This window comes from Capricornis sumatraensis, chromosome 11, assembly GCF_032405125.1.
Source record: "Capricornis sumatraensis isolate serow.1 chromosome 11, serow.2, whole genome shotgun sequence".
In the NCBI taxonomy this organism is placed as follows: domain Eukaryota; kingdom Metazoa; phylum Chordata; class Mammalia; order Artiodactyla; family Bovidae; genus Capricornis; species Capricornis sumatraensis.
Window position 1 is genome coordinate 30,016,924 of NC_091079.1, and position 21,150 is coordinate 30,038,073.

The 21,150-nt window shown below is 45.8% G+C and overlaps 1 protein-coding gene across 2 annotated transcripts in view; it reads left to right on the plus strand.

Annotated features, from left to right (window-relative positions):
* Window positions 1-21,150, plus strand: part of ASAP1 (ArfGAP with SH3 domain, ankyrin repeat and PH domain 1) — a 335,628-nt gene that overhangs the window by 280,835 nt on the left and 33,643 nt on the right. For both annotated transcript variants that reach the window (XM_068983842.1, XM_068983843.1), the window contains 10 exons: window positions 4,029-4,116; window positions 6,218-6,266; window positions 9,651-9,814; window positions 11,386-11,519; window positions 13,543-13,634; window positions 16,839-17,025; window positions 17,266-17,351; window positions 18,402-18,517; window positions 18,827-18,894; window positions 20,065-20,172. In XM_068983842.1, the coding sequence (XP_068839943.1) occupies window positions 4,029-4,116; window positions 6,218-6,266; window positions 9,651-9,814; window positions 11,386-11,519; window positions 13,543-13,634; window positions 16,839-17,025; window positions 17,266-17,351; window positions 18,402-18,517; window positions 18,827-18,894; window positions 20,065-20,172 (1,092 nt within the window). The remainder of the gene's footprint in view (window positions 1-4,028; window positions 4,117-6,217; window positions 6,267-9,650; window positions 9,815-11,385; window positions 11,520-13,542; window positions 13,635-16,838; window positions 17,026-17,265; window positions 17,352-18,401; window positions 18,518-18,826; window positions 18,895-20,064; window positions 20,173-21,150) is intronic.

Below are 21,150 nucleotides of genomic sequence, written 5' to 3' on the forward strand. Positions count from 1 at the left end.
ACGTGGCTGGTTCCGTGGCTCTCCTTCCCGTGGAATCTGAAGGGATGAACGCCAGACTCTGTGCTGCTTGTCTACCGGGAGATTTTAGGGACGCCAGTTAAGCTCTCTGTGCCTGTTTCTTCATCTTAGTAAAAGAAACTAAAAATAGTCCCCTCGCAGGTCGATACATGAGATAGGTATGCGTAAGGCTGAGAAATGCGTTCATTCATTTGGTAAATATTTATTGAGTACTTGCTGCAGGCCAGACATATTTTAGTGAACAAATCAGAAAGATGTTTGCTCTTTGTGGGAAGAAAGACAAGCGGTAAAGGGGAGTGAGAAGAGCCTGGAAGGCAGTACAACGGAGTGTGAAGGAGTAGGAAGTCCAGGGAGGGAGGTCAGGACAGGACCACCCCTCCCTCCGGGGACTTGCTGGACTTGCTGGACTTGCTGGCTGAAGGGGCTGAAGGGAGCGAGCCCAGAGGTGTAGGGGGGAGGCCAGTGCCACTCGCTGCCAGCAGGGGGAGCCGCAGGCCAAGTGGCAGGAACCGAAATCAGAAGGAGCCTGAAGGTGGTCCGTCCGGGTCCTGACCCAGACTGGGGCTTTTATTCCAAGCATGGTAGGAATCATCAATGGTGAGGACTCAATAAATAAACATTTCCTTTGTGTCCTTTCCGTTTTTGTTTTTTTTTTTTGCTTTCCTGTAACATGATGGACGTGAGTTTGAGTGAACTCCAGGAGTTGGTGATGGACAGGGAGGCCTGGCGTGCTGCAGTTCATGGGGTCGCAAAGAGTCGGACATGACTGAGCGACTGAACTGATCATAAACAGTATGAAAGCATTTCCTAAACTGTTCATCAACGATGTAGCCCAGGGCAGGTCATTTAGTCTATGATTTTAGTCTGCTGAACTGGCAGGAGAGATTATACCTTCCCTAATCACTATAGCTGTCAGTTCAGTTCAGTTCAGTCGCTCAGTCATGTCCAACTCTTTGCAACCCCATGAACTGCAGCACACCAGGCCTCCCTGTCCATCACCAACTCCCGAAGTTCACTCAGAGTTGCGTCCATCGAGTCAGTGATGCCATCCAGCCATCTCATCCTCGGTCGTCCCCTTCTCCTCCTGCCCCCAATCCCTCCCAGCATCAGAGTCTCTTCCAATGAGTCAGCTCTTCGCATGAGGTGGCCAAAGTACTGGAGTTTCAGCTTTAGCATCATTCCTTCCAAAGAACACCCAGGACTGATCTCCTTCAGAATGGACTGGTTGGATCTCCTTGCAGTCCAAGGGACTCTCAAGAGTCTTCTCGAACACCACAGTTCAAAAAGCATCAATTCTTTGGCGCTCAGCCTTTTTCACAGTCCAACTCTCACATCCATACATGACCACTGGGAAAATCATAGCCTTGACTAGATGGACCTTTGTTGGCAAAGTAATGTCTCTGCTTTTTAATATGCTATCTAGGTTGGTCATAGCTTTCCTTCCAAGCTGTACATTAGTGCTAAAGGTCTAGAAAGGACTTTGAAATTTGAGGAAGTTACACAAACCTGGAGTTCCAGTGATGACTGTCGTGATTCCAAGCCTTCTGGTCCCTTGGTCCGTAGACTCTGGTTCAGCGTCTCACTCCACTTCCTGGTGTTCCTGGGCTCATGACTGGTCGCATCCAAAAAATTGTGTTCTCTGCTCTCCAGATTCGCCTTTGGAGTGGTAGGCTGTTTGTCCCACTAGCATTTAGAGGAAGAACACTGTGCAGGCATGACCTGTCTGCCAGGTGAAGTTCATGTCGACATGGCAGCTGTCAGTTCAGCAGACTGGACAGGCTTCCACGGGAATGAGGATCACGTGTCATCATGTCATTCAAGTTGTGGGTCGGTCATGGAATGATATAAACTGCACAAAGCCCTCGTCCTCAGAAGCTTCCAGATAACATACTTCGAGGTAGCCCATGCTTTGAATGAAAGAATGGTGCTGTTTAATTTTCCAGAATCAGTTGACACTTAGCTGAGTATGTTTTCCTTTTTAAAAATTTTGTCTGTGTTGCTTCGTTGTGTCTGCTGGTGAGGTGGTTCATAAACAGTAGAGTCACGAAGATTTGGGAAGGAAAAAGAAACCCAGTTAACCCTCTGCCACATTCAAAAATGAATGGTGTCTCAAAAATTCTTAAGGTCTTTGAAGAGCTTTCTCTACTTAGGTTAAGAAACTTGCAACCCCTTATTAAGCATGATCAGTGTAAACCTGGGAAGTTCTTCCTCGTGTCTGGCTCAGACCTGCTACAATTGGAGGGCCTTTCTCCTCCGTCTGTACAAATGGAAAACAGCTGCCCAGCCTTCCCCAGTGACAACCCTTCACGTCCCGGCAGATGGTTAAGTCACGCCCCAGCCTCTTTGCTCCAACTAAAAGATGCCTTTAAACCCACCTCAAAGTCCCCGTTTTCCACTCCTTTAATCATCCCTTGATCTTCCCTAAGCTTTTCTGTATCCTCTTTCAGAATGTGGATGCCACATTGGAACGTGGTAGTCTGCAGTCTCACCATTAACTGGGCTCACTACCTTTTCAGCCTGTCAGATGTCTTTGTCATTCATACGGGAAATCCAGCGATCTTATCAACACGCAAAAGGATGAGGACTAGCAATTCCTTTTACAGTGGACCCAGCCAAAGTTTGTGGTTGTAGCCGCCGGTTTTGGAGACTTGAGGCCTTTAGCAACCCAAACCCCAGGTCTGTTCTAAGAAAAAATTGCAGACCCACAACCTCCTTGCCTCCCTATTTTGGGTTTGGCAGTCAGTCTGTAGTACAGGACACTGTTTCTTCTTAGGCAAAACCATCCTGTACAGGACTTGACTTCTGGTTTCTATGCCTAAGTCACATGTACATGCAAAGAACATTAAATCCCTGGATTGTCTTCTCACTTCCTGCCCACAGAGAGCTTGTTTTGGAACAGATAACTAAGGACATAGGGTATCTAATATCCTTTCTGTGTCTGATATCCTTGAAACCACAGGGGAAGATCTCAGAAGTTGTTGAAACGGAAATTAAGTGTCTGGTAGCCATTATTGAGAATGAGAGGCACAAGGTGCGTCTGAAGTGTTCTTGATCATAATACGCCACCGAGGGGCCCCCTTTCTACTTCCTCCCCCTCTGTTTTCCCTAAAAACTCAAGTTGGTTGGGTGGTCGTGCTCCTGGCATGGAGGTTGTCAGCATGATGACCTTCAGCTGGGGTGGGCTTGCAGGCCTGACTTTTGCAGGCTTCTGTTGAAGCACAGCCAGGCCTGGGCACTCAGGCCTTTCACCCCTTGGTTGGCTCCTTCCAGAAACTGGCATTCATCATTGACCAGAGTGTGACCGTGGACAGACGTGGGCAGGAGGGCCGGAAGGAGTTCTGAGCAGAGTGATCATGTGGCGAGACTCTCTTAAGGCAAAGCCTACATTAGCACGACTGTCTAGACGCTACAGAGTCTGTGTGAATTATTAATACATGCGTGACCAAGAGACTAGCTGTGAAGTGATAGGAAATCTTCGTTATATTTTCCTCTCTCCAGATTTTGGAGTTGGTTAAGCAATATCTCACAGGTGGTAACTGTTCTTGTACTTCTGGGGAGAAGTAACATGAATTTTGTGTGGCAGCTAAAATTTGTGGCTGCCTGGGACATGGGATTTGCAGTGACTGGGGTCATTTTGAGTGGATAAAGAAACTACACTCAGCTGTGTTTCACAGTAAGTGATTAAAGTGTCAACTCTTTGCGCTTGTATACGTGTAGATTCCAGAAAGTCACAGTTCCGTGGGTTATACCCACTGGTCATTGAAAGTGAGATGAATTATCTTGGTTCCATCCTCATTAACCACTGGGACACTTATGCACAGTTAAAAGACATTGAGTGGGCCACCTAACTTTTTTTTTTCCCCTCTTGTTTAATGAGATTAAGTATTCCAGTAGGGTGAATTAGACCTTATCGAATGTATGATGAACCCACCCACCTGGCCCACAGGGCACTGGGCCGGCGGGTGGCAGTCTGTGTTACATTTAACTTCTCTGTTTTCTCTCGTGTCCAGTCCAACAGGCAACCAGCCAAGCTGAACCTTCTCACCTGCCAGGTGAAGCCGAATGCCGAGGACAAGAAGTCTTTTGACCTGATATCACGTGAGTCCTTTTTCTGCCGGGTCGGTTACTGTGGATCCTGCCACCTGCCCATTCTTTGAGTCGGAAGCCACGTGTTTCCCAAGCAGGGCTCCTTGAGAGGAGGTGTATGCTGCACACACTGCTCTAGGAAGAGCCTGGGTCTCTCTACACGGAACTCACCTGTGGCAGGAAGGCATAAGTGACCTGCAGTGGAGGAGAATCTAGATTTGTACAGTAAACCAGGCCAGTTCTTGACCATGAGCTTTATCCCCTGGGAGGGATTTCCCTGAGCACGTTCCCATTGTGCTCCTATGTCTGCTGAATCGGTCTTTGATGTGATGCCCAGACATAGGTGTCTTTTAAGAAGTCGCTGGATGACTCTGATGTATACCTATGGTTAAGTGCAGACAGGGGACTTCCCTGGTGGTCCAGTGGGTAAGACTCTGCACTTCCAAATCACGGGGTGCAGGTTCATTCCCTCATCAGGGAACTAAGATCCCACATGCTATGCAATGTGGTCAAAAAATAAAATTTCAGTTAAAAGAAAACAGAAGCATGGACATGGACTTGACAGTGAGGCGTGCCGCTATCTCTGCCCAGCTCCAAAGTTTTACCCCTGCAGAATCAAGCTCTGAAAGGAGAAGTCATTTCCCTGCTGCCAAGAGCTGCCTTCTGACGTCCTAAATCAGTGACACTGCGCTCTGTCCTCCATGGGTCGGGCGTGCTTTTGGCCCATCCACCCCCTCAGCTGATAGCCTGTGTCCTCATAGTCTTTGGAGTAAAAGGAGATTGTTTCCCTCTAGGCTGGCTCCCTGTGCTTTCATGGGTGCCACTGGCACTTTAGTACTTTGGCCACCGGATGCAAAGAGCCAACTCCTTGGAAAAGACCCCGATGCTGGGAAAGACCGAGGGCAGGAGAAAGGGGCAGCAGAGGATGCGATGGTTGGATGACATCACCGACTCAATGGACATGAGTTTGCGTAAACTCCCGGAAATAGTGAAGGACAGGGAAGCCTGGCATGCTGCAGTCCACGGGGTTGCAAAGAGTCAGACACGACTTAGTGACTCCAACCACAATATGTGCCGGGTGCTTTATGTCCATGATGGGTAATCCTCTCAAAAGCCTTGTCATTTTCCTATTTCACAGAAGGAAAAACTGAGACTCAGGAAGGTCCAGGGACTTAACATAAAGTCTCAGCAGTAAAGCCGGGATTCAGCCGGGGCGCTTGGGTTCCAGTATCTGTGTTGTGTCCTTGGGCACACGCACGACCTCTCTCGCAGGGGGCAGGGGCTTCCTGGCAGAGCAGTCACAGAGTGAGTGACTGCCTAGAAAGTGAAGTGGTGAGACAGTGGTAGTTGGACCTCAGTGTATGGAAGCATCCCGGTAAATCCCACATTCTAAGGAAGTTTCCTTCATGCACACCTGCCCACACTGCCCAGGTCCAGCTACCCCCTCCTTATGTGGGTCACACGTTGGAGGATGACCCTCCAGCAGGGCTTGAACCCTCCCTTCCTGAAGTCTGATTTAACCAGAGAGCAACCTCGGGCAGGACTTGTCTGATCATCAGGGCTGCCCTGTGAGTTATGAATTCTTACGAAAAGAAATTCTTTAAAAAGAAAAACCAGTGAAAGGCAAATTGGAAAAGGAAAGTGAAATATTAATACTGTGGCACCTAGCACTCTCTGATTTCTAACATCTACTTGAGGGACTTCCCCACATGTCCAGTGGTTAAGACTCCACCTGTCCAATGCAGGGGGCTCGGGTTTGATCCCAGGTAGGGAGACTAAGATCCCACGTGCCGGGTGGCGCGGCCCAAAAAAAAAATGATCTGCTTGACCAGGTGGGACCCCTCCCCCTTCCCACTTGTTTTTCAAAAGAAATGCTTAGGCACTGGCGTGGTGTTTGCAGTTATCTTCTTGTATTCCTGTTTCTCTTCAGAAAAGCACTATTGACAAAGTGAATCCTGTAACTGCTGAAACAAAAGGGTGCAAAAATAATATCAGAATCCTACTTTCAATGTGTTCTCCTCAGGAGCTTTTAAAATCTATATTAATACATGAAGCATTCTGCTTTCTAAGATTTTGCTTTTTTTCTCTCTCTCTCTCTTTTTTTGTATTTCAGATAACAGGACGTATCACTTTCAGGCTGAAGATGAGCAGGATTACGTAGCGTAAGTAGTTTTGAAATCATGGCATAAGGCCTTAAACTGAAAAAAGCGCCTCTCTCTTCTGTATAGTATACTTAAAAGTGTTCTTGTTATTACTAAGAACCAGTGCTGGTGGGTTTCCCCTGCTTAGCTGTCCACCCGGGGCTTTCCCATGGGTCTCTTCTTTAGTCTGGGGAGCTCAGTCAACTCAGGTGCCCCCTTCAAGGTTCTGCTCAAGCCTCGCTGCCCGAGGGGTTTTGCTCCCTCCCCACAGGCCTCTTCACACCCCTCTGGGTCCCCTGGCTCGGTCTGGGCCCTCTGGAGACCTGGAGCTTCTGAGGACAAGGACTGCGCCTTCTTCATTTCTAATCCCACCATCTGCACTTGGGAGGGCTTTACTCAGCGCTGGAGTAATTCACGTTTGGGGGAGTGGCTCCCTTTGGGATTCTCTCTGGGTACCGGCGGTGGTGATGGGAGACTTGATTTTGATGGAGGAGATTCTGGCATCCTTCAAGGAGAGATGTTCATTTTTCTCCAAGTCACACGGAGGAAGTTCCACTGCCTCATTGAGCTGTTGTCTCATGTGAAAGCATCCAGTGAATTAACAGAGAAGTCCTTTCTCAGCTGAATGTTTGAGGTCCGGCAGACTCGGTTTCTAGTCCACAGTCTGCCTGATAGTGGCTTTTGGATCTTGGAAAGGTCATCCCACGGCTTTCTTGTCCGTGAGAGGGTTACAGGCCTCGCTTGCAGAATTTTGAGACTTGAGATGAAGTGTGTGGTGGTGGTGGTGGTGGTTTGGTCGCTAAGTTGTGTCCGACTCATTGTGACCCCATGAACTGTAGCCCACCAGGCTCCTCTGTCCATGGGATTTCCCAGGCAAGAATACCGGAGTGGGTTGCCATTTTCTAAAGCCTCTCATACAGTGCCAATTTTTTTTTTTCACTCCTATAAACTCAGAGTGGCTTTTAAAGTATTAAAACACAGTTATGCACTATTTTATTTCTTAATACTTTTTTATGTATTTACTTTAAAACAATTTTAAATGTTTTTAAAGAATTTTCAGAAGTAGTTGCTTTGATTCTCAACCCTTTTGAAATGTAGCTATTCTACCATATTTGCATTATTCTTCCAAAAAATGAATTGTCCTTTAAATGTATATTTTTGGATCATCATAACAAACTTTTTTATTTAGTTAATTTGTCATGAATTGTCAAGTAAAGAGAACGTGGCATAACAGGAGTAACTCTGAAAAAAGGGGGTCAGCAGAGCTGTTTTCTCATCCCAGTCTGACGTCAGTCCCATTATAGGGCTCTGGGGCAAGTCACTGAATCTCTCTAGGCCTCTGTCTCTTTAAAGCATTGTAAACCCTAACTCAGAGGCTTATTTGGAGGATTATATTTCAAAAATTATAAGTACTTGGCACATAGTAGATACTGGAAATATCAGATAGCCAAAATATCAGAATGCCTAAGGAAAGCAGTATAGAGACTGCAGTCAAGTGAAAACTCCGGCATCATCAACACGACTGCTAATGAATGCACAGTGACCTGCCCTGTGGAACCCAGATCCTTACAGAGTTTAACAGAATAATTTCTAGTCTCTAACTTGAGACTACATGATAGAAAAAGTATTTTTTAACTTAGACGGTAGTAATTGCCTACCCCGTCCCTGGACTGTTGGTTTTATCTGAACAGTTTCTCAGAACATGGTGAGGGTGAGCACCACCTAGAGTCAAAGTTGTGACTCGCAGTTCACCTGCACCAGGTGCTTTGATTTTTAATTCTCACTGCAATGGGACCCCGCTCCAGTACTCTTGCCTGGAGAATCCCATGGACAGAGGAGCCTGGTGGGCTGCAGTCCATGGGGTCGCTAAGAGTCGGGCACGACTGAGCGACTTCACTTTCACTTTTCACTTTCATGCGTTGGAGAAGGAAATGGCAACCCACTCCAGTGTTCTTGCCTGGAGAATCCCAGGGACGGGGGAGCCTGGTGGGCTGCCGTCTCTGGGGTTGCACAGAGTCGGACACGACTGAAGTGACTTAGCAGCAGCAGCTGTCTCTGTCACTCATTCCAAACCTCTTGTAGACAGACTTTGTTTCAAGACACAGTTCTGGATCTCTGTGTTCTTTATTGAGAGTGGTTATTAGCTGTCTGTGCAATAGGTGAGAAGTGACTGTAGTTTAGAAATGTCTTTCATTTTCTTCCCCAAAAAAATTAATTTGGCTTTTTTCCCCTCTCATTCCTGAAAGAAACACAACTCCTTATAGATTTGGACAATTACTGAAAAGTACAGGGTGAAGGCATTCCATCTGTTTTTTTTTCCTACAGAAAATCACTTAAGAGACATCCAGTATTCACATTTTGGTGAATTTTTTTTCTAGCCTTTTCCCCACAAAACATATAATTCATGAATACATTTCAATCTGAGATTATTTGAGGGGTTTTTTTCCCTGTTTATTTCACAAAGCATTATATTGCGAGCTTTTCCCCAATGTCATCCAAAAATTAGTTGGAAACTTAAATTTTAGTACTTGAGTAACTAGTCCACTTTGTGGTTATTTCATACTCTGCTAATCAACCTCTGTTGTTGGGTATTTAGGCTGTTTTATGCATAGACTGGTAGTGAAGAGTTGTTTTGTTGGGTCCACATTATGGTCATGCTGTATATATATTTTAATAGCCTGTACTTTTCGTTTCATATAACAAACATCAGCATGTTTCCATGTTAATGTACCTTTTTTGTAAGCATGAATTTTCATGGAAAATGAAATATCCCTTCATTTTCATTTGTAAGTGCCCCTGCTGATATGGACTTCCAGAAAACACTACCTTTTGCTAAGCCCCCTTTCCTGCCTCCTGTTCCCTTCTCACCTGTTCTTTCTCATCCTTTCCCTGGGTTGATCCCATGCCAAGTCCTCTTCCTCCCTTTACTGTGGCTGCGTGTAAATACAGATATCATGGGTTTCCCAGGTGCTATTAGTGGTGAAGAATCTGCCTGCCAACACAGGAAGTACAAGAGATGCGTCTTCAGTCCCTGGGTCGGGAAGATCCCCTGGAGAAGGAAGTGGCAACACACTCCAGTATTCTTGCCTTGAAAATCCCATGGTCAGAGGAACCTGGTGGGCTACAGTCCCTGGGGTCGCAGAGAGCCGGACATGACTCAGCACAGCACACGTGTGTTCACACAAGCCTCTGGTTACTGATGTTCACCATCTCATCTCACGTTGCGCGCTCTTCTCCTGTGTGTTGTTTTCCAATCTCTGACTCTTTTTTCCAGGTTTAATTTCTTTCATTTTCCTTCCTGTTACTGCTCGAGTTCTAGATGAAGATAACGAGTTTTTTGCAGGGGAAGGAGAACACAGCGGCCAGCCAGGCGCTCACGTCTCCTTCCTCCTGGTCTGGCGGCAGGTGGATCTCGGTCCTGACGAACAGCAAAGAGGAGGCCCTCACCATGGCCTTCCGGGGGGAGCAGAGCGCCGGGGAGAGCAGCCTGGAGGAGCTGACGAAGGCCATCATCGAGGACGTGCAGCGGCTCCCGGGCAACGACGTCTGCTGCGACTGCGGCTCGGCAGGTATTCTGGCTAGGGGTGTAAGTGAGCGTGTTGTTTGCACACCCAGCACATACTCCCAACCTGAATGGTTCCCACCTCTGAGTGTGGTCACCTGTGCTGTCCACTCCACCTGGGACATCCCCCCCCTCCCCCCCCCGCTCTACTACCTTGTTCTCCCTAAACAACACCTGCCAAAATACCCCCTGTCCTGCAAGGCCCAGTTAGGTCAGCATTGTGGACCTGGAGTCCGTCACCCTGAGTTCGAATCACCAGCCCGCTCCTCACGTCTGGACCTCCTCCAGACCAGTCCCCAGCTAGTCTGATCTTCAGTTTGCTCGTCTGAAAAGTCAGATAACGAACTTCAGCTGCTGCGAGGATGCAGTAGAATGGTGTCCCCAAAACTGGCTGGCACATGGTGCCTCTCTTTCCTTCCTTTCTGTTCAGTAAAACGTGCCCAACCTCTGTATCACACGGGTGTCACCTTCCTCCATATTTCTGTTCTCAGATGGCATCTGTGTTGTTTTCCTATTGACACTGTGTGCGTGCTTAGTCACTCAGTCATGTCCAACTCTGTGACCCTATGAACTGTAGCCCACCAGGCTCCTTGTCCATGGGATCCTCCAGGCAAGAATACTGGAGTGGGTTGCCATGCCCTCTTCCAGGGGATCTTCCTGACCCAGGGATCAAACTCACATCTCTTATGTCTCCTGCATTGGCAGGTGGGTTCTTTAACACTAGCACCACCTGGAAAGCATATTAACATTAGCTAACATGTATCCAGTGCTTACATTATAGTAAGGATTGTGGCAGTTGTTTTGCTGGTCTTTTCTTATTCAGTCTTCACAGGAGGTCTCTGGGCAGGATAACTGATCTTATCCCCATTTCACAGATGACAAAACTGAGGGACTGGAGAACTTTGAGTGACTCGCTTGAGGTTCTGGTAGGGCTCAGAACATCAGCCTGCAAACCCGTTCTTAGGCGTTATGGCTGGCTTTTAAAATCGTTTTACTAGTGCAAATGGATTCTTCTATACAACAGTCCGTACCCCCTCAGAGGCAGGCCCCAGACTTTCTACTTTCGTGCATGTGTGTGACACTGCTTCGCACAGTGTCAGGATGGCAGAGGAGCAGTAAATAGAAGCTCGCCGCAGACAGAGAGCCCTGAAGATCTGGGTAACAGAAGTATTCGTTCCGTTGCTCTAGGGCACTTGGGGGTTGTCTTATACCAAGAGGTGCTTGCGAAGAAGCCATAACCAGGATAACAGTTAACCAAGTGTGCAGGTTAACGATGGCTGCAGAACCCAGCCCCTTGTGAGCTGTACTGAGAAGTCTTTTATCAGGGTGTTTCATAGGCCTCACATTTTCACAAAAACCAGGCACTGAATTTTGTTTTCAGCTCAGTATTGAGGAGTTATTTTTCAAATTTGTCTTAAAGAAGATTTGCTCTCTGACAAGCTGTTAGTTTTAAAAATAGCTGCTACCTTCCATCTAAATCTTTCCCTTATAAATTTTAAAAATTTTACTACTGTTCCAGCTTCCTCTGTAATTGGCACACTAAAATTAGATATCATGTCTTTAAAATCCTTTCCACAGAACCCACCTGGCTGTCCACCAACTTGGGTATCTTGACCTGTATAGAATGTTCTGGCATCCATAGAGAAATGGGGGTTCATATTTCTCGCATCCAGTCTTTGGAACTAGACAAATTAGGAACTTCTGAACTCTTGGTAAGTAGCGACCTGTCATGAATACATTTAATACATTGCTTTGGGGTGTTTCGGTTTCTGCTGAGTACAAAGAATTCTAATTCCTGAGTTCAGTGAGTTTGCATAGATATTTAAAAACGTAAATTTTGAGGTATGTAACACTGACTGTTTCTGTTTCCTGAAGAACTGGCGAATCATACATTTCTATAATTAGCTTGACAGAAACCAGCGCTTTTCTTCTGGGATAGCCTGTTTCAAAGTTGCTTTTTCTTTTTTTTTTTCTTTTAGAATTAGTGTTTATATGATTCACTATCCTAACGATAAAGGGAGCTAGATGTCAGACTCATGTGTTCACTTTATCTAGTGGCTTACATTATTAAAAATAAAGGCTAAAGAGTTCTTCTCTGGTTTTCTTCTGTTTGTAAAAGTACATATGAATTAGGAGTGGCCTATTAGCCACTGTCATAAACCAACCACTCCTTAACCCGTAACTTCCTCAGGTCGTCAGGGGGAAAATTGTGTGCAGTTGTGGTGCTTAACTTTATGGTACGGCAAGGACACCCTCATCAGGTCCAAGTTAAATTGGTCCCACAGTTCACCAAATAATAGGAGGGAAAGGCCCATTCAGAGTCTCCTATAATGCCTTTTGGTCATCAGCACCATCTTGCCTATTTGGAAGCTGGTGCCTATGAGAGAATCTTTATACTAAGGATGTGAGGGTTTGAAGTGAAACAGGGCTTCTTCTCAGACAGAAGAGACTCTTGAGCAGAACGTGAGGGAGCCTGGGGCCCAGAAAACCTAAAGTCTAAGCAGTCATTAAGCAGCAGTGGTCTCTCTCGTGTTGCATGAGCCCCTTGATTTAGAAGATATGGTACTTATTATACACGGCTCCCTATTCACTTCAGCATTATAGAGAAGAGACTCAGACCTAACACCTGCAACACCCTTTAATATGAAAGTGCTGTCAGTCCCTCTCCTTGAGTTGGGTAAATGAAACCCAGTTTGACAACTCAAAATAGGAAGAGTCCAAATCCTAAACACTTACATACGGTAAACGCCAGAGACCTGATCACCTGGATGTTTCTTCTCATCGATCCCCAGGTTATCCGAGTGACCAAATGACCAAATTTGTCCTGAAGAACACATTTTCTTGGAAGGGTTGTGAAAGTTAAAGTGTTAGTTGCTCAGTCGTGTCCGCCTCTTTGTGACACCATGGACTGTAGCCCACCAGACTCCTTAGTCCATGGGAATTCTCCAGGCAAGAATACTGGAGTGGTAGCCATTCCTGTCTCCAGGGGATCTTCCTGACCCAGGGATCAAACCTGGATATCTTGCATTGCAGGCAGATTCTTTACCTTATGAGCCACCAGGGAAGCCCAGGAGACCGATTGCATGAATGTTTCTTCGCGTCGATCCCTAAATTATCTGAATGACCAAAAGCCCTTCAGGACAGATTTTCTTGGAATGGTCTTAAACTTAGAAGCAATATTTTTCCTGTGGCCTCTTCATTAATTACCTGTAGCATCTTAATTTGTACCCCAAATATAAAGGAATCCTACACTCTTCTCTGGCTAATAAGAGTAAATCTGCTTTATTTAAAAATGAGTCATGATGGTAATTGAAAAGTTTTTGCTTTAAGCAATAGCATTTAACCTCATTCATATGAGATTCAAATATGGAACCTGCTGTTTAATCTCAGACTCTGTGTGTGTGTGTAGGACCACATCGTATTCTAGTCAAACATTTATCACATTGTGTTTGTAAAAATCATTAGTTTTCTTATCCATGGTTCCACCAGTCCATCATCTCCCTTGAGAGAGAACACTGTTGACCCATCTCTGTATTCCAGAACTGCACTCAGAAGCTCACCGTCTGGCACATAGTATATGCCCAGTAAATTATCTCTTGACCAGATGGATGAATGGTCTGTATTCTGAATCAATTGAGGGAAAATAATATATTCAGAAATCTCAAAAGCAAGTAATAGTAAACTCCTAAACCAGTAGTAATACGTTCACTCTGCTGTGTTTTGTTTATGTTACAGCTGGCCAAGAATGTAGGAAACAATAGTTTTAATGATATTATGGAAGCAAATTTACCCAGTCCCTCACCAAAACCCACCCCTTCAAGTGATATGTAAGTATTTCGAATATCCTGAGTTCTTTGCTGTTCTATAATTGTTCTTCTCCCCTTCCCCAAACTTCTTCATGGCTGTGGCATTCTTCCCCACCAGAGGAAGCCTCATTATGAGGAAAAGGCAGAGCAAAGTACTTCTGAAATTGTTGTTCAGTTGCTTCAATCGTGTCCGACTCTTTGCGACCCCATGGACTGTAGCCCGCCAGGCTCCTTTGTCCATGGGATTCTCCAGGCAAGGGTACTGGAGTGGGTTGCCATTTCCTCCTACAGGGGAATCTTCGCAACCCAGGACTGAACCCACGTCTCCTGCGTTGGCAGGCGGGTTCTTTACCTCTGAGCCACCTAGGAAGCCCGTTTCTGGAATGCACCGACTATTTTTGCCATCACCTTTCCCTAAGTAATTGTAGCTGCTCTGTGGAGGATAAATCTTCATAAGGACAATTAATGCTTAATCATCACATATTGTAAATAAGAGACATACTAAAGCAATGCGAGATTCCTATCAGACTGGCAACAATCCAGGTGGTTAACGGCCTGCTCAGCCAGACTGTGGGAAAACAGGCATCTCTGCTCGTGTGTTGTTGGTGGGAGTACAAATGGAACACCAGCCACAAGGGGCAAATTAGACATGTTTATCATAATTACAGATTTATTTACCCTGACTCAGCACCTGCCCTTCTGGGAAGTTGTTCCCGTTCTGTATTAGAGAAAGATTAGGAACAAAGCAGATGTCTACCTAAGAATCCCTTGGACTGCAGGAAGATCAGGTCAGTCCATCCTAAAGGAAATCAACCCTGAATATTCATTGGAAGGACTGACACTGAAGCTGGAGCTCCAATACTGTGGCCACCTGATGGGAAGAGCTGACTCATTGGAAAAGACCCTGATGCTGGGAAAGACTGAGGGCCGGAGAACGGGGCAACAGAGAATGAGATGGTTGGATGGCATCGCTAACTCAATGGACATGAATTTGAGTAAGCTCCGGGAAATAGTGAAGGACAGGGAAGCCTGGCGTGCTGCAGTCCATGGGGTCACAAACAGTCGGATATGGCCAGACAGCAGACAGACATAGTCTATAGTGTGGCCAAAAAGTGGAACACCTTGTAAATGTAAAAAGGAATAAAGGAGCCTCTCCTGTCCTGTTCCGGGATGATCTCCAGAATGACTGTCAAGTGCAACCATCAGGGTACAGAGCAGCCTTCACAGCATGCTGCCTTTGGAGCAGGGAAGGGTAGAGGGCATGGGAGGAAGTGCGTATAGGCACATCTTAAACCCCAACCCAGAATCACTCTCCAAACTCAGGAACTGAATTTTGGGTACATCTCCCGATTAATCCCTCACTTTTGAACTCTCGCTATTCTATCTGGACTCAGGCACCAAATTGATTTACATATACATTTATTTTAACTTGGGTCTGCTTAAAGAAACACTGGCAAATACCCAGGAAACTAATAAAAGTCCTTCCTCTGGGGTGGGCATAGACACGAGACCCCCTGAGTCATGAGTCCTAAGACTCCCTAACTCATTATTGTTGAGTCATGTGACTCTTTAAACCTATTCAAAAGGGTTTACGTTGACTTTAAACTTTAAAATTCTAAATCCTGTGGCTAAATAGGAGAAAAGAGATTTAATTCCAACTCAAGTGATCAGAGATGCAGACACCAGCCTCAGTGTTTTGCCAGCCCTTCCCGGGTGGTTGGTTATTCAGGCACCAAATTTCCAAAGCACTAAAATTATTATGGTACGCATTCGATGAACATGCTTTTTCAGTCTGAAATTATGAAATGCAATCTTCCAGAAGGCCTTTTGGCAGTTGTCTTTTCTTTGAATTCAACAAATGCATATCGTATGTTTAGTCTGCACCTCGAATTATGTTAGATGCTACGGATCTGGCAAAGCAAAACTAGGTATAAATCCTGTCCTTGGGACACCTGGGTACTAACCAGAAAATTAAACAACAGATTGTTTGCTCATAGTTGTGGTTTAAATGTCAGAGAAGAGAAGTCGAGGATGTTGGGCGCATGTATAATAATACCCTAAGCTAATCTGAGGGACGTGTGGTTTAACCGACCATCATCCTACCACAAAAACTGCTTGCATGTCTTTTTGTCACACTAATGAGCTCAAATTGCACTGAGAAACAGGGCTTTCAGAAGCTAGTTTGATTACAAGACAACCACAACCAAATACATTCTGGGATCACTTCACAAATGTGGTAACAGTAAATGCTCAGCTCATACATGGCCCAGTCTTGCTCGCACCAGCGTTTTTTAAGTGTTTACATGACCCAGACCTTGAAGGCGTTACTTTAGGATGAACTTTGTAAGAGCATGGATTTTTGTTTCCTACTGCTCACATGAGAGGCAGCATTCGCCTTGCCTTCCCGTTATGAGCGCTCGTGATTCTCTGAATCTCTCATGTAGACTTGGGAGCCAGACTCCGTGAATTAGAGCCCTTTTGGAAAGCAGAAAGCACCTATTAGGTACTGTGTGTTCTTTAATTCAAAATATGCTGGTGAGTTACTATCCTCATTTTCAGATGAAATAAACAAAAACTGAAGATTAAGTAGTTTGACCAAAGTTACGGACTAAGATTGGAACTCCAAATCCATTCATTGTGTTTTAATTAATGGGCTCACATAACAGGGAAATTCAAAGGGTGAGTTCAGGCACGTCTGTATCCAGGATGTTAGACAGCATCACCTGGACCCTAGCTCACTCTCCTGACTCTTGTCTCTCCTTTCCTCTGAGCCAATGTCAACATCAGCCTTTCCCCAAAGGTGGCCACCTGGGCACTTAGGTCATAGACTCACCCCTGCAGCTGGGGAGGCAGGCCCAGAACCATTTGAACTGAAGCAGAGGAGGGATGGGTCCTGATGAGATGGAGAAATGCTGCCAGGCCCACCCAGGCTCTGGGCATGTTATCCACCGCAGGAAGGACCACCATCTGTCTCCCTGGAACTCCGCACATGGCCTGTGGGAGGGGCTTCAGCGACAGCCACGTGGAGCCTCAGTTTCCTATCAGTTTCTTCATTCTGTCTCCGCTGCAGTCAACTTGAGTTAAACCTAGTCAGCTGGAATGTTGAAGAGAAGAGTGTCCTAATTAAAATAACTCTTCACGGAACTGTTTGTCAGAAAAAATTTAAATCTTTTCTTAGCTCTTGAAAAATAAAGTTTCAGTTCATTTTGTTTTGGTCTATTTTAGGACTGTACGGAAGGAGTATATCACTGCAAAGTATGTAGATCATAGATTTTCACGGAAGACCTGTTCATCTTCATCAGCTAAACTGAATGAATTGCTTGAGGCCATCAAATCTAGGGATTTACTTGCACTAATTCAAGTCTATGCAGAGGGGGTGGAGTTAATGGAACCGCTGCTGGAACCCGGACAGGTAACAGCCTCCCCAAAATCAGGATGAGGAGGGATGTGGAAAGCCAGTTTAAAAGGGGACGTCGTAACAACACAGAGTGAGTGAGGAGACACATTAAGTGACCATGTTTAAATCAGGACGATCTGAGAGTGAAAGGGGCTGCTATTAATAACTACTTAGGGGTAACTGGATGTAAATGAAGTCTGTCTAGGCAAACGAGGACATCTGATCACCCTATTTATACTTGTTCTTTCCTTTTAGGAGCTTGGGGAGACAGCCCTTCATCTTGCAGTCCGAACCGCAGACCAGACATCTCTCCATTTGGTGGACTTCCTTGTACAAAACTGGTACAGTTTTAGTTTTCCCTGAATGTGCTTTGTGAGTTGACACAAACAGCCCTCTTGATGGCCTGGATCAGGACTCGGCAATTTTTTTCAGTGAAAAGAACCAGATACTCTTATAGGCTTTGCAGGCCATTTGGTGTCTATCACAGCCATTCAATGTTGCCACCATAGTGTGAAAACTGCCATGATCAGTATGTAAACAAGTGAGCATGGCCGTGTTCTAATAAAACTTTATTTACAAAAACAAGCAGAGGGCCAGATATGGCGCTTGGCCTAGATAACTGTAAAATCCTTTCTCTGTGTCCAAAACCTGCTACTTAAGGGAGGCTGAAAGAGCAGAGACTTAACAGCACAAGTGAAACAGCTGTGAGTTTTTATTGTTCGTAACTTCAGCATGTGTGGCTGACTCAATTGCTAATTCAAATTTAGGACGTACTAAGGAGAACAATATTGAGCGCAGGAGGTTTGGGTTTATTGAATTCTTTTTTGGGTAGTTCTGTAATCCACAGATTAGGAAGAGGAACTGGAGCTCATTCAAAGAAAAGTGATCAAAATAGGGGATTTGAACCCACATTCAAAGAATGGTGTCTTTGTTCTTCACGGCAGATTGTAACTCCCAGCCTCTTCCATAGAGGTGGTTCAGTGTAGTGGTTCATACCATTGGCTCCAGACACACTGCCTGTGTTCAGATCCCTACTCCATCATCTGTGTCTTGGTAATCTCGAGGACTTTGTCCTCTGTAACTGTTTTTGTCTGAAAAATAAAGGTGATAATATACGCACCCCATAAGGTGGTTGTGAAGATTAAGTGAGCTGGTATGTATAAGCGACGTGTGTCTGCCCTAAACACAGTAGGCACTCTGAAAGTGCTGGCTGTTGTTGTCATTACGCTGCTTATAAATTCAGGTGTCATGCTAGAAACATCATCATCTTCCCTGCCTCTAAGAAGTAGGTCTCAAATTTGACTCAGTCTTTAGCATGGGTAAAAGTGGTTCATCTGTAGTTCTAAGTTACAGAGCAAGTCATCTGTTTTCCGAATGCTTTCATTTTTCAGTGGGAACCTGGATAAGCAGACGGCCCTGGGGAACACGGCTCTGCACTACTGTAGTATGTACAGTAAACCAGAGTGTTTGAAACTGCTGCTCAGGAGCAAGCCCACTGTGGATGTCGGTAAGTATGGCCAAGCGTCTCTTCACAGCCACAGTGAGGGGCTTCACTGGAGGTGCAGCGGTTAAGACTCCATGCTTCCAATGCAGGGGGTGAAGTTTCCATCCTTGGTTGGGAATTAAGATCCCACATGCTATGCAGTACAGCCAAAAAATAAAATACATTTTTTTTTAAGGCAAAAGAATAACCACTGTAAGAGCATTCAGTCTGCTGAAACTGAGACATGCCCCTTCCGTTGTACTCTGAGTCTTGTTCTTTGCCTTGTCAAGATGCATCTTAGATAATCGTGCAAATGTATTCCCCCTGTTTCAGTTAATCAGGCTGGAGAGACCGCCCTGGACATAGCAAAGAGACTGAAAGCCACTCAGTGTGAAGACCTGGTAAGCAGAGTGGGAAACGGGTTAGACCCTCTGCCTTAAAAGGGCGTTCTCAAAAACCGAGACAGGAGGTGAGAGAAGCAGATTTTTTGAGGAGGAGGTGAGGTGGGGGACATAGGGTAAAGAAACTCAGACCAGCACTAAGGCTAGATTTTAAAAACCAGTGAAGTGATAAATTCTTCATCCACAGTTTTCCATGCAGTTACAGTGTAGCAGCTAAAAGGTATCTGAGGGGTCTTGTTACCAGCCAGAGTTGTGGACTGAGGTGCTGGGGATATTTTTGTTGTTTGGGGGTTTTTATGGGGGGAACCTCAAGTTGTCCCAAAGTGCTGCTATTTCTTATTTGCCAGGCCATTAGTCTTTCTCTGTAGCTTAATACTAAATAATTATTTGAGGACTTCCCTTGCAGTCCAGCAGTTAAGACGCCACACTTCCACTGCAGGGGGCCTGGGTGCAGTCCCTGGTTGGGGAACTAAGATTACGCAGGCTGTCCCCAAAAATAAAATGAAATAAGATATTTTTTTTTTTAAGTTGAATTATTTGGGAAGCCAGTTCCAAAAATAGGGCAAGTAAAGCTCAGAGTGTAATGATTTTCAGCATGTTCAGTGCCCTGCCCTGCCCATTCTGTGTACATGCTCACCCCTAGCCCCACTAGTTCTTGCTTAGACCTCTGGGCCTTTGCATAGAGCTTGAGTCTCTTAGCCACAGAAAAGGGTAAGACAGGAAGGATAAGTGATGCTCCCTGGAGTTTGTGCCAAGTGCCCAGGCTCAGAAGTTGTCCTTCTTTATTTTTTGTAAGAATCCTTTGAGGAAGTTGAGTCACCCCTGCCTTATTTTATGACTGAGAAAGTGTATCCTGCCTGGAACCGGGGCCATCTGACTTTAGAGGCAGACCTCTCAAACTTTTCTAACTCCAGTTTTGCCCTCCAGCCAAGAATTTATGGTTGTAAATTCTTGAGATGCATGTTCATAATGTTAAGAAAACTTCTTGGCAGAAGTTTTCGGTCTGTCCTGTGGGAGTTTGTCCCATTTGGATAATCAGCGTTTTGCCTACATCGCAGCTACTGGTGATTAATCTGAAACCAGGAATGAGGTGGAAGCTACCTGACGTTTATATAATGTCAGAGTGTCTCGCCTTTACATTAAAACAGTTCTGCCTGCTGTCATTTTCAGCTTTCCCAGGCTAAATCTGGAAAGTTCAATCCACATGTCCACGTGGAATATGAGTGGAATCTTCGACAGGAGGAGATGGATGAAAGCGATGACGACCTGGATGACAAAGTGAGTGGAAATGATGCCTCGGGATTCCTAAGCGCTGCTCCCAGGTTCTGTCCCCTGTGCAGATAAGAGCCATTCTTTGTGAGGCTGATTTTGGTCTCATGACCTGATTTACCCATGCGGGACCAGGTGACTCTGCGCCACTGAGGTTCTATATCTGGAGGTTGCAGGGCTGCCGTTGCTGTCACCGCGGGTTGGAAGTGTCTGGAATCCTAGAGGTTGGGCTTAGGTGTGCAGGCCTGAGTCATCAACATTTGTCGTTCAGTTGCCTGATCGTATCTGACCCTTTGCGACCCCGTGGACTGCACCATGCCAGGCTTCCCTGTCCTTCACCATCTCCTGGAGCTTGCTCAAACTCATGTCCACCAAGTCAGTGATGCCATCCAAGCATCTCATCCTCTGTCACCCTCTTCTCTTCCTGCCTTCAATTTTTCCCAGCATCAGAGTCTTTTCTAATGAGTTGGCTCTTCACATCAGGTGGCCAAAGTATTGGAGCTTCAGCATCAGTCCTTCAATGAATATTCAGGATTGATTTCCTTTAGAATTGACTCATTTGCTCTCCTTGCAGTCCAAGGGACCCTCAAGAGTCTTCTCCAGCACCACAGTTCAAAAGCATTAATTTTCTAAATGGATGTTAATAAGTCATCAACATTAGCTGGCAGTTACGGCCACAGGCATGGGTGAGGCTCCCTCCCCAGAGGATGCAGAAGGAGGAGGGGAAGGTGGTGGAGAGCTTGGACATCAAAGGGCTGAGTGGAAACAAACAGTGTAGATTACAGATGGGGCCTCACCGTCCAGACGCTGGGGAACGTGTCCTGCACAGGGGCAGTATCTGTTCTGTTCAGTTCAGTTCAGTTCAGTCGCTAAGTCTTGTCCGACTCTTTGCGACCCCATGAATCGCAGCACGCCAGGCCTCCCTGTCCATCACCAACTCCCGGAGTTCACTCAGACTCAACGTCCATCGAGTCAGTGATGCCATCC